Raw genomic sequence first — 16474 nt, 5'->3', positions numbered from 1 at the left:
AGCAGTGCTTCTCAACCCAGTCTTCAGGACATAACTAGCTAGTGGGGTTTTCAGGATATCTACACTGAATATGCATGAAATAGATTTTCACGCACTGCTTTCTTGCTATGCAAATCTCTCCTGCATATGCATTGTGGATATCCTAAAAACTGGACTGGGTTGAAAATCACTGCTGTGGAGGATGCTGTTGGGATGATCATGATTGTTCACCAAATCTCAGCAGAGTTCTAGGGGTCCTGAAAGCTAACAGGGGAGAGAGGGAGCAAGGTTGAAGGCAGCAGCCCTGTCACACACGTTTTATCCTGTTCTAATGTCTCATTGTGTCTAACTCTGAAGCTGTAAGGAAACAAGAAGTTGACCCTCTGACTGTTGGTGGTGGACCCCCTGCTCCTTGACTTGGGTTTAGTGAAGAACACAGAGTAGCCTGATACCACGGCTGAAGCAATTCCACTTGACAGTGTAGTGCTTTATATATATACTAGCCGTTGAGCCCATAAAAACGGGCTAATAAAGGAAGGGGGGGGGGTTGAAAGCCCCCCCCCCCCCAGATAGGTCACCGCCACCCCCCCCCCCCCCCCCGGAGTCCCTTCCGCCACCCCTCCACCCGGGCCGGGTACCTGGCTTCACTATTCAAACCGCCGGAACGCAGCACACAGCTCATCTGAGCTGTCGTCGGCCTTCCTTCTTCTCTGTGTGTGTTCCACCCTCGTGTGATGTAACGTCGGCGAGGGCGGGACACAGGCAGGTAAGGAAGGCCAACGGCAGCTCAGATGAGCTGTGTGCTGCGTTCCGGCGGTTTGAATAGTGAAGCCAGGTACCCGGGCCGGGTGGAGGGTGGCTGACGGCGACGACTCCGGGTGGGTGGGGGGAGCGGTAGCGGCAAACCTGGGGGGGAGCGGTGGCGATGGCGGTTCCCTCACTCGCAGGTTCCCTCTCTGTCACGCACCTGTCATCAAGTATTGACGCAGGGGCAGGACAGAGAGGGTCTCTACTGCGCATTTGCGAGTGAGTACGCCTCTTGCCATTTATATGTTTGATTGATTTCTGCTCAGTAGCTCTGCCATGCATGAGAGTGTAGATTTTTCTTAAATACTGAATGGAAGATTACGTTGCTCCACCTTCCATAGGAGCATTTCCCTGCCTTTGCGTTAGATATGATTCCTATACATCCATGTGTGTATGTATGTATTTATTTAAAGGTTTGTAGCATTTTTGCCCAATGTCTATTTTCTTTGTGTGCTGTGGTGATTTCAGGGTACTTATCAATACAAAGAAAGAGTTGCTGAGTAGGTCACCTTCAACAAAATGCCTGGTTGACATGAGAGCGCATCTTGGAACCAGATGATATGTCAGAAATTTAGCTGATGATTTTGCCTCTTGTCAAGTCTGCATTGAAATGAACAGTGACATGTAAATATTATAAACTGTCTGCCATCTTTTATCATATAGGGCCCTGTTTGCTAAATCGCACTAGAGGGGCATTAGCGTTTTAAGCGCACCCTAACCGTGTAGATGCCCATAATATTCCTGTGGGCGTGTACGCGGTTAGCATGTGCTAAAAACGCTAGCGCACCTTATTAAACAGGGCCCTTAGAGTTTTAATTTCCCATCCTGCATTACTGAGATGGTTCATCTGAAACCAGTGAGCTAGCTGGTTGGTATTCTCTGCTTTTACCCCTTATTCTGAATTAATAGTAAATAGGCTAATTTTCTTTAAATGTTTTTGGAAGAAAATAAAATTGACATTTTACCCCATTCCCCTCAAACTAGTAGGACATTTTGTATCGAGTTAAGAGTTTTCATTTTTTTTTATTTTTTTTTTATTACAGTGATAACCTAATGACAGATATCTATGGTGCTAACCTTTATAATCACTACCTCAAAGAGGAGAGCTCAAGGAAAGGCTCAAAGGCTCGCATGCAAGCCGCTGCCGGAACACGAGCCACCGCCGTCTCTCAAGAAGACGAATTGCTCAACACTTGGCAAGGGGAGTTGTCAGCAGCAAGTGCCACCAGCTGTAGGTCTATTCTCGTCTGCACTGGGGTGTACAACCCTTGCTTAGAGGTGCCTTCCAATCCTAGTGAGTGTATCACTGAGACAGTATTTCATGGACACAGGGATTTCAAGTTTGATCCTGCCTTGGTAGAACCAGGCCACATTGTGAAAGATGTTGACGCTGCAGTAGACCTAGTCTTCCAGCTGGAAAACTTTTCAGCTAAAGAGAATAAAAGGACTTGATAGGGTGCTGGTACCTCTTTTTATGTTCCAAACTTACAGCTGACTTTCCAGAAACGGTTAACTTTTGAGCATATTTTAAGTTTTTGCAGACCTCACGTGGAATGGTTAAACATATAACAGCACTTTACTACCATTTAGTTCTAACCCTTGCATGACACTGTTAGTTTTAAACCATCCCTGTAATTTAATTTTAGTCTCTGTATTAGTGGTTGTAATGGCATTATTCTGGTGTTCTTAGTACAGTCTTAATTTAGAAACGATAGCAAACTGGTGCTCAGTCTTTGAATATGGTGCATTATTCATAATGTTCCTACTGTAGCAAAAATATAGCTTCTCCCCTGCCATGTTACTACGAAACATTTTATTGTGGGGCCAAAATTAGAAGTAACATTCTTGCCTTGAACTGAAATAGAAAAATGTTCTGGTGCTTTCTAAGTCTGCTGTTGACTTGAATGAATAGATATCTCTGAGGGCTTATGTATTCTAAGTTGGTACCTGGGTTTCCTGGACAGTAGAGTACTGGTCTAACAATATCAAATGCTGCAGTGAGCCAGGGCTGCCGAGAGGTGGGGGGGGGGGGGGGCAAAATTCCCTGGGCCCAGGCCTGCAAGGGGGGCCTGGCGCCGGGCTGCAGTCCCCGGTCTCACCTGCCTGCCTCCTCAGCTCCAGGCCCCCTTCATTCAAAGTGGCAGCTGCAGATCGCGTCTCTTCTGGCCTTCTCTCCCTGTGTCCCACCCTCGCGGAAACCGGAAGTTACATCAGACGAGGGCGGGACACAGGTAGGGAAGGCCAGAAGAGAGACAATCTACGACTGCCGCTTTGAATGAAGGGGGCCCGGAGCCGTGGAGGCAGGCAGGTGAGACCACGGACTGCAGCGGTGGGGGGAGCTGTCCTTAAGAAGATGTCATAATTGGGGAAGGGATGTGAAGCTGCTGTGCATAAGCACAGAGATCAGGCTCTCTTTCCAAAATTTCAAACAAAAATCAAGAAACATTGAAAATTCTCCCCTTTCCAGTACAGTGAACTAATCCAGTAGTAATCTGATTAACATGTTTTGGAAAACAGAAATCGGTCTGCAGCTAATTAGTTGGTCTAACTACAATGTAACGGGCATTAACGAACAAAATATTTCTTTATTTATATTTGCTATACTGCTTTTTCTGGCAAACGGGACTGTTTAAAGCTGAGGGTGGAGGGTAGAGAGAGGTTAAAAACTGTACTTCTTGGCAGTGTGAAAATTTCTAACATCTACACACCAGTTAGAATTATTTTGATACCAGTTTTACAGTCTAAGCCAGTGGTTCCCAAACCTGATCCTGGAGGCACCCCAGCCAGTCAGGTTTTCAGGATATCCATAATGAATATTCATGAAAGAAATTTGAATGCACTGCGTCCATTGCATGTAAATTTCTCTCATAAGTACAAAATATTGCCATACTGGGACAGACCAAAGGTCCATCAAGCCCAGCATCCCGTTTCCAACAGTAGCCAATCCAGGTCACAAATACCTGGCAAGATCCCCAAACAGTACAAAACTGCTTATCCCAGAAATAGTGGATTTTCCCCAAGTCCAATTTAATAATGGTCTATGGACTTTTCCTTTAGGAAGCCGTCCAAACCTTTTTTTTAAACTCTTTTAAGCTATCTGCCTTTACCACATTCTATGGCAACGAATTCCAGAGTTTAACTACACGTTGAGTGAAGAAACATTTTCTTCAATTCGTTTTAAATTTACTACCTTGTAGCTTCATCGCATGCCCCCTAGTTCCTAGCATTGCTGGAAAGCGTGAACAGATCCTTCACATCTACCCGTTCAACTCTACTCATTATTTTATAGACCTCTATCATATCTCCCCTCAGCCGCCTTTTCTCCAAGCTGAAGAGCCCTAGCCACTTTAGCCTTTCCTCATAGGGAAGTCGTCCCATCTCCTTTATCATTTTCGTCACCCTTCTCTGCACCTTTTCTAATTCCACTATATCTTTTTCTGAGATGCGGCGACCAGAATTGAACACAATATTCATTGTTGATATCCTGAAAAGCTGACTGGCTGGGGTGCCTCCAGGACCAGGTTTGAGAACTACTGGTCTAAGCAATACATTGGCAGTGTTTTCAAGCAGCTCCTTGGGACAGCACACTAAGAGTGACAAATCTTAGGAGCTGCTTAAAGAATTGTAGAGATGATTTTACAGTAAATTGGCACATGAGTACAAGGTGGCAGGAGCAATCTTTAATCCCTCCTGCCCTGGCAGCTGCTTCTTCAAGTGCTGCTTGATGTCCTAGTGGTCGTCTCTTGGTTCTACCATTAGAGGTCAGACTGTCAAATAAGGATGTTAAAATACTTTACCTGTCATGTATTTTTTAAATATTGCAGAGGGCACAAGTTTCTTTAAAAAAAAAAAAGCATAGGTTGTTACAAATCCGTCAGATCAAGAAGTACCTTAGAATACAGATGATATACAAAGGGTAAGGAATGTCCAGTTTAGACTTGAAGTTGATATCCAGTATAACAACTACATTTCTCATGAGTTGATATGTAAATGATGTATCTTTTAGTGTAACACTTGTTTTTCTGGGGTACACTGTTTCTATTTTTATGTCCTTTCATTTAAGCAGTGACATAATTTTAGTCTGTTACATTTTTATCCTAAAAATGTTTTTATTGTATTTAACAAACATGACTAAACATTGTCTTTATTTTAAAATATGTTGTAGCATTTTCATTAAGTCTAGCTGGTGAAAGAAAAAATATGCCAGCAATACAATAGCACATGAAGTGCAAGGTTTCTGAGTGTTTACTGTGGATATGACTATATCCTTGGATGCAGTCCTTAACCAGAAATCATATACATGTTGCAGGACAGAGCACCTAAAGGCCCTGCATCACATGAAAATTTGGCCAGTTCTGGCTCAGCTAAGATGTTTACGCTGTATCTAGCAAAGTAGTTACCTAGAAAAGATTTAGGTGCTCTCTTGTATGTGTAGATATGCACTGATAGGTTTTGAAGAAGTGTATATTTAAGATATTTACCTCTGTATATTTTGTAAACAATTTAAAACACCCCAGGCCATACCAAGGGCAGTGTGAGTTATGTGCCCACACAAGGCTTAGTGCAAAAATTGTTCTTCATCTCATTGTCTCCTCTCCTTGGCTACGAAACAGGGGTGTTGCACAGGGTATGATTTTTGGTTTGTTACAGTCCTGAAAACACCAGTGTTTTGATTTTATATCTAAGCATCAAGGGTTAGAAAGATTGTCCATAAAAATTCTGTTGGTGCCTTTTAAGGCTGGTATTATAAAGATCTCCAGACAAATAATCTGCACATGTAAAACAAGCCTTTTTAAATTTATTTTCCTATTTAACTTATTCTTGCATATATAAAGAATAACCTTCAAAAGCTGTTTACCAAGTAAAATTAACCACTCTCCCTAGGTACAAATATGTGCCTGTTGGAAAATATAGGCAGGTTTAAAAGGTGGGTTAGGTTGAGGAGGACAGGCAGCAATGCACATAGTTCTGAAAATGCAAAATTATTTTGAAAGGAAAAAAAAGTGAATGTATACCTGCACCTTTCCTTGGAAACTGAAAAGTCCATAGACTTTTTTTTCATCAATCTATAGGCTTCATGCAAATATATGAAGACATAGGTATTACCAATTGAACAAGCAAGGATGATTGCTTTTATTTATTCAGCAATTTTCAATGCCACACATTTAAAATGTATTTTACCCACAAGCTTATTTGGATATGTTCCATACTGTGAAATAGGTTTAATACCTTCAGAATTGTATATTGAAGCAAACAGGAAGAGCTGTCATCACAGAGCTGCTGCAGTAGTTCTTTCATACAGTCGTGTGGTGGTTTCATTTCCTGATATATATTTGCTTTTGAGTTTGATTGTAATCTACATAGAGGTGCATTTTCAAAGCACATAGACATACAAAGTTACATGGACATTTTTGGAAGAAACGTCTAAATCAGAATTTGGACATTTTACAAAGACGTCCACATTCCAAACAGGAAAGGAGGTCATTTTCAAAAAAGATGGACGTCTATCTTTTGTGTTCGAGAATACTATGGACGTCCTTTTTTTTTTTTGGTCCATTTTTTAATAAAAGACATCCAAATGCAAGATGTCCAAAACAGAGAAGTGGCTTAATGGTTAGTGAAGGGCTTTGATCCTGGCTACATGGGTTCAATTCCCATTGCTGCACCTTGTGACCTTGGGCAAATCAAATGCACAAGGGGCATTTTTGGATATGACATCTAAGTCTGAATTTGGATGTTTTTTGTAAAATGTCCAAAATCAGAACAGGGAAAAAGTCTCTTTTCCATTTGAAAATGCTGTTTGGGAAAATGTTTTGTGATTTGGATGTTTTAGTTTTTGGTCCATTTTCAAACAAATACTTCCAAATGCAAAACGTACAAAATACAAGAAAATCCACAATAAAGTGAAACCATTCACATGTTCTAAGTGTGGTAAAAGCTTTGGTTGTAATGTAAATCTCAAAGTGCATCAGAAAGTCCACATGGGAGAGAAACCATTTGCATGTATAGAGTCTGGTAAAAGCTTTGGTCGGAAGGTAAACCTCACAATGCACTAGAGCATACACACAGGGTTGAAACCATTTACCTGAGTGTGGTAAAAGCTTTGGTTGGAAAGAAAGCCTCACATGGCATCAGAGAATCTACACAGGGATGAAACCATTTACATGCACTGAGGAGGTAAAAGCTTCAGTTGCATTGGCATAGGTAATTAGGGAATGTACACTCTTGCTATGAAGTATGGAAAAATAGCACTTTGGTATTTAGATATGTGTAATGAGACCTCCTTTTCATCTATAGATCTGAATTCAAAGCCCAAATCTAATGATAAACAATAGACACAAGGCTCAGATGTTATTAAACAAAAAATAGAAAGCTTGGCATCAGGTAGAATTGTGGGCACCCTTGGGGGTACTGCAGTGGACTTTATAAAATGCTCCCAAGTACACATCTCACCATTGCTCCCTTACCTTGTCTGCTGAGCTCCCACCCCCCCCCCCCCACCCCCACACAAAAAAAAACCCACCCCAACTGTACAGCACTACTGTAGCCCTTACAGGTGAAGGGAGCACCAATATGTGGGTACAGTGGGTTTTGGAGGGCTCACAGTTTCCTCCACAAGTGTAACAATTAGGGGGAGGTAGAAGCCTGGGCCCACCTGTCTGCAGTGCACTGCACCACTACTAGACTACTCCAGGGACCTGCATGCTATTCTAATAGACCTGAGTATAACATCTGAGGCTGGCAAGTAATATTTTTAATCACTTTTTTTTTTGGGGGGGGGGGGTGGGAGGGGGATAGTGACCACTGGGGGAGTAAGGGGAGGTGATCCCTGAGTCTCGCCAGTGGTCAACTGGGACACCTCTTGTGTGGAGTGGTTAGTGCAGCAGACTTTGATCCTGGGGAAGTGGGTTCAATTCCCACTGCAGCTATTTGCTATATAAAAACAGGTCTAGCTCAAAAGGTCTAAGTTTTAGGCTTGAACATCTTTGTTTTGTTCCATTATTGCTGAAAGACGTCCATGTGTTAGGCATGCCCAAGTCCTGCCTTGAACACGTCTCCTTGAGATTTGGACATCCTTCTAATGGACTTCAGAGAAAGACATCCAAAAAGAGGTTTCGATAATACTGATGTGGACATTTCTGTGAGATAAATGTCCAAATGCTGACATGTCACTTTTTGGACATCTAGCTTTTTAGAAAATGAGCCTGATAGTAACATATGGAACTTTGTAAGACTATGTGCTTGGAAAATGAGCCCCGTGGAAGTGTATTTTCAAAACACTTAGACTTACAAAGTTCCATAGGTTAGTATGGAACTTTGTAAGTCTTAAGTGCTTTCAAAATGAGCTTCATAGTCTCCTCAGTTATTTTTGGACACAAAAATTTATTGTAGGAAAACCAAAATACCAGTGAAAATTCAAGTGAGGGTATAAGTTTTTGGCCATCTGATAACAGAGAAACAAGTGAATGGAACATGGCATACTGCCATGGACCTTGTGTAAAAGGTAATTAATTGTCCAAACCCTTGCATTTAACAACTAATGTTTTTTGTTTTCTCTTAAACAAAATTTAGGTAGATCAAACACAGCTTCCTTTTTTAGCTTCCTGCATTTCTTCAGGATCAAGTTAAATCCTTCAAATTTTAGACTATAATGGCCAGGGCCAGTCAAACCCGGTAAGCGCCGTAGGGGGGCACCTGCCTTCAAGGGCACCGCTGTGGCGCCATACCGCGTCGCCCTTGGTGCTTTAAATCTTTAAATTACCTCCGTTCCAGCAGCTGCATCATTTGAAAGCCCTGCCCCGTCTCTAGCCTTCCCTCCCTTCGTGAGTTCGTTCCGCAGTCCCGCCTTCTGACATCATTTCCTTGAGGGCGGGACTGCAGAACGAACTGACGAAGGGAGGGAAGGCTAGAGACGGGGCAAGGCTTTCAAATGATGCGGCTGCTGGAACGGAGGTAAATTAAAGATTTAAAGCACCAAGGGCGGCACAGTATGGTGGGGGATGGGGGCAGGGTGGGAGAAGAGAGAAAGGAGATGATGTGGGGGTGGGAGCGTGCGGGTGCCGGAGGAGGGGGGCGTGCGGGTGCCAACTCATAGTCTGCCGGGGGGGGGGGGGGGGGGCGGGGCGCCAGAGACCCTAGGACCGGCCATGATAATGGCATCTGCTTTTCACATCCTTTATTTATTTAGGAAAACAATACTGCTCTAAGGGCCCCATTTACCAAACTGCAGCAAAAGGGGGCCTGTGCTGGGAAGGTCAGGACATATATTTCACCAAGCCTCAGCAAAGAGATCTATCTCTTTTTCCTCTTGGCCTAAGACTGAAGCAACAGCCAGCAACAACTGCTGGGTAATTTCAAACGTCAGGCCAATCAGAGCCTAGTCAACAAGATTTCAAATATATACTGCTTTGTGCTTACTGTTTGTGTTAAACTAAAGAAAAAACCACTCGGTTCTCTGTAACAGCTTTACAGCAAAGAACCACCACCTGCTGGCCAAATAGGAGAAATACACTTTAGAACATAATGCAGGGAAAGGGAAATGGAACTTGATATACTGCCTTTCTGAGGTTTTTGCAACTACATTCAAAGCGGTTTACATAGATTCAGGTACTTATTTGATACCAGGGCAATGGAGGATTGTGAGTTGCCCAGAGTCACAAGGAGTTGCAGTGGGAAGCAAACTCAGTTCCCCAGGTTCAAAGTCCGCTGCACTAACCACTAGGCTACTCCTCCACTAGCAACATTCCATGTAGAAGCCTGCCCTTGCAGATCAGCAACGCAGCCGCACAGGCTTCTGTTTCTGTGAGTCTGACATCCTGCACATACGTGTAGGATGTCAGACTCACAAACAGAAGCCTGCGCGGCCGCGTTGCTGATCTGCAAGGGCAGGCTTCTACATGGAATGTTGCTAGTGGAATAGCAACATTAACATTCCATGTAGAAAGAGTCACAAGGAGCTGCAGTGGGAATCAAACTAAGTTCCCCAGGATCAAAGTCCACTGCATTAACCACTAGGCTACTCCTCCACTCCAATACATTTTACAGGCTTAAAACACTGTTTCTTCACACCTGGATGCTATATATTGTGACAAAACTTGCACGCACAAATTTGGCACTGTGCCCAAATTGTGTGCACAGCTTAATTGATTAACAAGCCCATTGGTGCTAATTGGTCAATAACAAGCAATTATCAGCACTAATTAGAATTTATAAACAACTTTCTAAGCATATTCTGTAACGTGGTGTGTGTAAATTCTAATGTGCGGATTTCAAAAGGGGCCTAGGCGGGTTGTGAGCATTCCTAAAAATTACGTGAACTGTTACAGAAGATGCCTGATCTGTACCTAAGTTAGGTGTGGGCATTTTCACCAGGTTTTAGTGTAAATAGTCACTCCGAAAATTTGGTTACAAGGACGTGTGCTATTCTAATAGACCTGAGTATAACATCTGAGGCTGGCAAGTAATATTTTTAATCACTTTTTTTTTTTGGGGGGGGGGGGGGGGGGTATTCTATAAACCGTTACTAACTTTAGGTGAGATTTATAAAAATCCGTGTTTAGCACTATTCTTCCGCACCAGATATAGAATCTGGCCTGTAGTGACTTAGGAGAAATTCATCAAGCAGTGTTAAGGCCTTCACAAGCATGTTTGGACCTTAGCGTGTGCTAAATGCTAAGAAGCCCATTTTATACCTATAGGCTGCTTAGTATTTAAGCACACATTAATTCCCCTACTATGAGTTAAGGCCCACTGCTGGATGAATGCCACCTCTTTAAGCTCTCTTGTTGGACAATAAGGATAGTACTTGACTCACTTGCTCCAGTGTAAATGAGCAGTGCATGTAGTCATCAGTTACATGGTTTGAGCACATTGCCATCAGAAGTGTAGCCAGGTTGTGACATTAGGGGGGGAGCAGTGGACTGTGTAGGCGTGCGCACATGCTCATAGACTGCATAGGCATGACCATGTGAAAAATAGGAACCGGTACCATTTGAAGGCCGTTTGGGGGAGTGGTCGCTCCTCTTGCGCCCCATCTGATTGTCTTTTCATTGCTTGTACTTAAGTTTTTGCATGCAATTCAGAGGCTCCCTGGTATAGGTATTGAGTCAGCTACGGTTGATGATACACAACAATAAGAGAGTAACTTTATAAGAAGGTGCTTGTTTCATACAGACACAGAAGCACATATGTGTCTTTTATAAAATACTAGTGCCTAGATTGAAGACATAGACATTGTCCCTGTTTGAAAGCAACTGTAAATGCACGCAAATGATTCCTTCACCCAGACTCTGCTCATGAACATATCTCTTGTACAAGCATAACATATACTTCTAGGCAAAATACTTGACCATGTTTTGCAATTGCCTGTTTTTTTTTTCATGCACTAAGTGCACGGTAGGACTTAATGCCTTCCATTAAAAGGGCCAACACCCAAACAACAAGGAAGGATCCCCTACGCTTTTTAGATATGTAGTTTTAAATATGTAGATGCTTTGACTCCTGAAGCAGGCATATTGTTGCCAAAACCCAGGACTGTGTGAGTCCATTGTATCTACCTTCTGGCAATAAAGACTCTTTGTTTACCTACATCTGGAGTCCTACTGATTCCTGGTTGACCTATGTCCCTTCCTACTTTCTTGCATCATTACTAAAAGGGCACCATAGTTAGCACTCCATATCTGGAAGCCTCACGAGGACTGGGCCTTCCAGAGTATTTATCACACCCCACTGTGGATCAGGTACTGTCATTATAACAAAACTAGTGGAACAGGTGATAAATCTAAGGCTCAGACTGTCACTCTGGTGCTTAAAGTACAGTATTACAGCAGCAGAATGAGAGAAGGATCCATGCACTGTAATCCTGAAATATGCAAGCCCAACACTCAGATAAATGTGACCATCTCTGGGAAATTGTGACTAAAGTAGCAGATCCAAAATGTAGACATCAGCAGATTTTTCATGTCATGGGTCCATAAGCAGTCTAACAGTTACGTTTGAATTTCTGTAATGAAAAATTATGTCTTACCTGATAATTTTCTTTCCTTTAGTCACAGCAGGTGAATCTAGAGACATGTGGGTTGCTCAATGTAAATACCCAAGATCAGTTATAAAAAGAGCTTTAAAACGGGCTAAGAATACACATAGGGAGTGGCTATTATATGATTCGACAGATGAACAAGACGAATGCTTGACATGTATTCTACCATATTCTAAGCAATCAATGGTTCTACGTAGAACGTTAATGAAGCATTGGAAGACGCTATCTGTACACCTTATATTTAAAGACCCCCCTAAAATAGCGTATAAGAGGGCTCGAAATTTGGGGGAACTTTTGTCTGCTACTAGATACAATCTTCTTGCAGAGGCAACTGGAAAAGGTCATCAAAAATGTTGTTAATGTGATTGCCTATGCCGGTGCTCGGATCTGTATAAAACCAGGACATTGTTTGTTGTGTGAATACGCATGTGCAAAGGTGCTCTGTGAAGCAATGGAATGTTAGACGGGTTGGGATTTTCAGCTATGTCGCACTAAGAGTGGTGAATTGTTCGATACCTGGTGAGTGCACTTGGGTTTCTACATAGTGCTATTGTAAATTAATAACTGTATAACTAAATGTAATGACTTTGTATGCACAGGCTGACAGCTCCTGATGACACCTACAGGGCAAAACACAAATTTTGTGTTGGGCTGGAAGATCACTGTGAGAGTGGGATGGAAAATCACTGTAGGAGTGGAATAATAGAGAAGGGCGATGAAAATGATAAAGGGGATGGGACGACTTCCCTATGAGGAAAGACTAAAGCGGCTAGGGCTCTTCAGCTTGGAGAAAAGGCGGCTAAGGGGAGATATGATAGAGGTCTATAAAATGAATGGAGTTGAACAGGTAGATGTGAATCGTCTGTTTACGCTTTCCAAAAATACTAGGACTAGGGGGCATGCGATGAAGCTACAAGTTGGTAAAGGTGGTTAGCTTAGCGGAGTTTAAAAAAGGTTTGGACGGCTTCCTAAAGGAAAAGTTCATAGACCATCATTAAACGGACTTGGGGGAAAATACACTATTTCTGGGATAAGCAGTATAGAATGTTTTGTACTTTGTTAGGCTCGTGCCAGGTATTTGTGACCTGGATTGGCCACTGTTGGAAACAGGATGCTAGGCTTGATGGACCTTTGGTCTGTCCCAGTATGGCAATACTTATCCTTTCTATAGCGCTACTAGTCATATGCAGCCTCTGCAATTCTGGCAGTGTTATGATTCTACTATTTTTTTTTCTAGCACAGCACTGTTTGTGTTTCCCTAGTTTCTAGTGGATAAGCTGTGCCAATTTGTTGTACGTTTCCAAAAAATTGTGGCTCATGCCCAACTTTTCAAAATACTATTACACAGGCATGGAAAAAAAAAAACAGCTCATGTCTTATCTTACACTGGCCTATTGCAACTTCTAGTTTGATAAACCAAATTAGCTTCCTGAACAGTGACTGACAAAACCCACTGCTGTTATAGTGAAGAGGACTCCTGCACCAAGAAGAAAATCTTAGCTCTCAGGCCAAGTCTCTTCAGATATAAGATTAGCTTGAAAGCAAATACCACAGTAAAGGACTTGATGATACGATAACATGCATAAACATACATTTTAATCTGCATCACAGACGTAAGAATAAAAAAAGCAAAGAGCAAATAAAAATGTACCATAAAACTTGTAGTACAACCTGATTTTCACAAACCATTTGTAAAGCTTTGTTCACTTTATTAAAAATATTATCTTTTAAAACAGAAAGCAACAGACCTGCTGTGTTCAAGTAAACAGAAGCCCCTCTTTGCCTTCCCTGCCTTGTCTCCACTTCTGTTCATCCTTCCCAATGACCAGTTTGTTATAAGGCACCTCCAGCAAGCAAGGTACAGCCACCAGAGCTTCACCCTGCTTTTTGACACAGTTAGTAAGGAAGCACATGAACAGCAGCAAATTTTAAATTCCTAATTTTTGCAACTGTGGAACACACTAGAACTTCATCTATCCAAGGCTTGGAACACAAGCTCTTCTGTTACAAGTCCTTGCTTTAAAACTGAAACATTGCAATTTGGATTCCAGGTGTGATTTTTTTTTTTTTTTTTTTAATGTGCAGTAAGTAAATATCAAGACAGAGATTTTATGCCCATTTTTAAAAACAGGAATGGGTCCTCTCACAGCTCGGACACAATGCTGGAATGTAGTCTCTTTTGTGCCAGGTGTAAAGGGGACCATACCTTTATTTTCAAGTTCGTTTAATCCTTTAAAGCAAAAATCTGATGTTTGCTCTTGCCTTGTGGCACTTTCTGTAATACAGTATGTATAATATTTGCTGCTGCCACGACTTTCTGTTCAAACAGAGGCACACAGCTTCAACTCAAGCTAATGTATCACTGTTTTAAAACAAACTAAAAAAAATTAATATTTATGTATCAAATCTATACATACATTTTACACAGCATAAATTCATTCATGTAATTTTTTTTAAAGGTGCACATAGTTTTGAAGTATGCAGAGTACATATATTTTTTTAAATATATAATCTTTCTGTGATTGGGAACATGAATTATCTTTTTGTTGATTCAGGCCTCAATTACAAACTTCTTGCATTCTCTAGATATTAGTTATTCATAACTTACAAAATTGGTATGTTTATGTATGATAGTAATGTGTGTTCCCACACACACCTGATGGAAAATTACAAGAAGCACTAACAATATACCATGTTTCTCCCCAGATGTAGCTATAAACTATGTCGAGCCCTGAAGATGTCCCATCACGCTGTACAACGCTATTGAGGAATTCAAGAGTCAGATTGCACAGCGTTGGAGCTCCCTCTTCAGTAACCAAGGTGTTGTGCTCAAAAATGTTACAAAGCTCCTTTGAAAAGTTGCAAACAGCGGAGCCAGACAGCTATGGGAGCACCAGAAAGCAAATGAAATGCTTATTAGGGCTTGAGAACATTTCACCTACTCTACTTTGGTGTCCGTAGAACCATCATTCAGGCCAATTAGTACAGTCTGGTAAAATCGACTTGTGCTTCTCTTTTCACTGGTAATGAGGCAATATTTTATTTTAGCTAGCAGAACTTAAGTCATTCATAGTACAAACCTAAAAGTTATTTCTTGTACAAAGGCCACCTAGAAAAACACATTGAACTCAAAGAATGGGGGCGTTTAGAGCTCCTCCTTCTTAACTGGAAAGGCAGCACATCGATTGACCTGGCAAGCATAGGAAGATGTCTGGTGCAGCTCATGTTTATTCAACATGTTGCTTAAGGCCAACTCATTGAAACCTTCTTGCTTTGGCTCATGCTGGTGATGCTGAATGAACACATAACATTCAGTAGAAATAGTTGCCAAGCTCACATCTTAACAACAACAACAAAAAAATTAAGAGTGGATATTGCTAAATTCCACCGTTTCAAAAATCTCAAGCACCTCGCCCTCAGAGCTTGGGTCCCAACTGTTGTGCACGGAGACATCTTGGTCTCACATTACTGGAATGGTGTAGAAATAAATTCAGAATTATTTTTGAGGGGGAACTACAAAGTTTAGCTCAACGTCCCTGGAAGTAAGCATACTGCTATTGTACTATTTAGCAATTAAGATCAGAAGAGAGATCTACAATTTTAGTACTTCCTAAAATCCAATAAAATCTCAGAATAAAATCCATCCATCAACACCCACACCCCCAGTTTTCTGTCACAATGTCTTTGCTGCTGAGTTTTATATTATCTGTGGATTTTTCACTGAAAACTGGGCCTCCGTGTCTCATCATGAGTTCTGTGGCCATCTTCACAAAAGCTTCTTCCACGTTGCTGGAGTCCTTTGCCGAGGTCTCGATGGCGTTCATGATATCGTAGTGTTCAGCCATCTTCTGTGCATCCTCCAATTGAACCTCTCTCAAGTCATACAGGTCTGACTTGTTTCCTATTGAAAGAGAATGGAATTATTCAGCTACATTGCACCTTAGCTAAGAATAAGATGGCGCCCAGAGTTCATTGATGGATGGTTATAATCACATAACAAAGTAAATGTCGGCAAATAAAGAAAAGACCTGCATGGTCCATCCAGTCTGCCCAACAAGGCCAGAGTTTATCTGGTATTCTGTACAAGTTCCACTCTTCATGATTAAACTCTGGCACTCTAAAATCTCTATTGCTCCCTACCAATTTTGGGGTACAGAATGTAGAAGTCTGCCTGGCACTGTCCTACTTTCCAAGTAATTAAGAATACTATGTATAATGTACAATACACATAACTGTGTTTCAAATAAGCTTGTAGAAAAACATTTTTTTTAAAGAACAGTCTGGGCCAGTTTAAGCAAGTGGGGTAAATTTTTGCACTTACTGAGCCTTAACTGCAAATATTGATACACTAGTAAAAAAAGGCCCGTTTCTGATACAAATGAAACGGGCGCTAGCAAGGTTTTCCTTGGAGTGCGTATGTTTGGGAGAGTGTATGTGAGAGTGACTGTGTGAGAGACAGAGTGAAAGTGTGAGTGTGAGTGTGTGAGAGAGAGTGAGTCTGGGTGTGAGTGTGTGTGTGACAATGAGAGTGTGTGCAAGTGCGTATGTGAGACACAGTGTGAGAGAGAGTGTGTGAGACACAGATTCTCTGTGAGAGTGTGTATGAGACCAAGCGAGTGTGTGAGTGACTGTGTGACACATAGAGAGTGA

General features: G+C 41.8%; 2 protein-coding genes across 2 annotated transcripts in view; one reads left to right on the top strand and one right to left on the bottom strand.

Moving 5' to 3' along the window:
- The window catches only part of LOC115472075 (haloacid dehalogenase-like hydrolase domain-containing 5), a 36144-nt gene extending 33885 nt beyond the window's left edge, over positions 1–2259 (top strand). The window contains exon 8 of the mRNA XM_030206147.1: positions 1830–2259. Coding sequence (XP_030062007.1) covers positions 1830–2238 — 409 coding nt within the window. The 3' untranslated portion in view covers positions 2239–2259. The remainder of the gene's footprint in view (positions 1–1829) is intronic.
- Positions 2260–13499: 11240 nt separating this feature from the next.
- RAB43 (RAB43, member RAS oncogene family) overlaps positions 13500–16474 on the bottom strand; it is a 30033-nt gene continuing 27058 nt past the window's right edge. Inside the window, exon 3 of the mRNA XM_030206081.1 lies at positions 13500–15725. Within this exon, the coding sequence (XP_030061941.1) occupies positions 15472–15725 (254 nt within the window). The 3' untranslated portion in view covers positions 13500–15471. The remainder of the gene's footprint in view (positions 15726–16474) is intronic.

This window comes from Microcaecilia unicolor, chromosome 6 (genome assembly GCF_901765095.1).
Source record: "Microcaecilia unicolor chromosome 6, aMicUni1.1, whole genome shotgun sequence".
NCBI lineage: Eukaryota > Metazoa > Chordata > Amphibia > Gymnophiona > Siphonopidae > Microcaecilia > Microcaecilia unicolor.
Note: the sequence above shows the minus strand (reverse complement) of the source record. Positions and strands in the feature narration are given on the sequence as shown.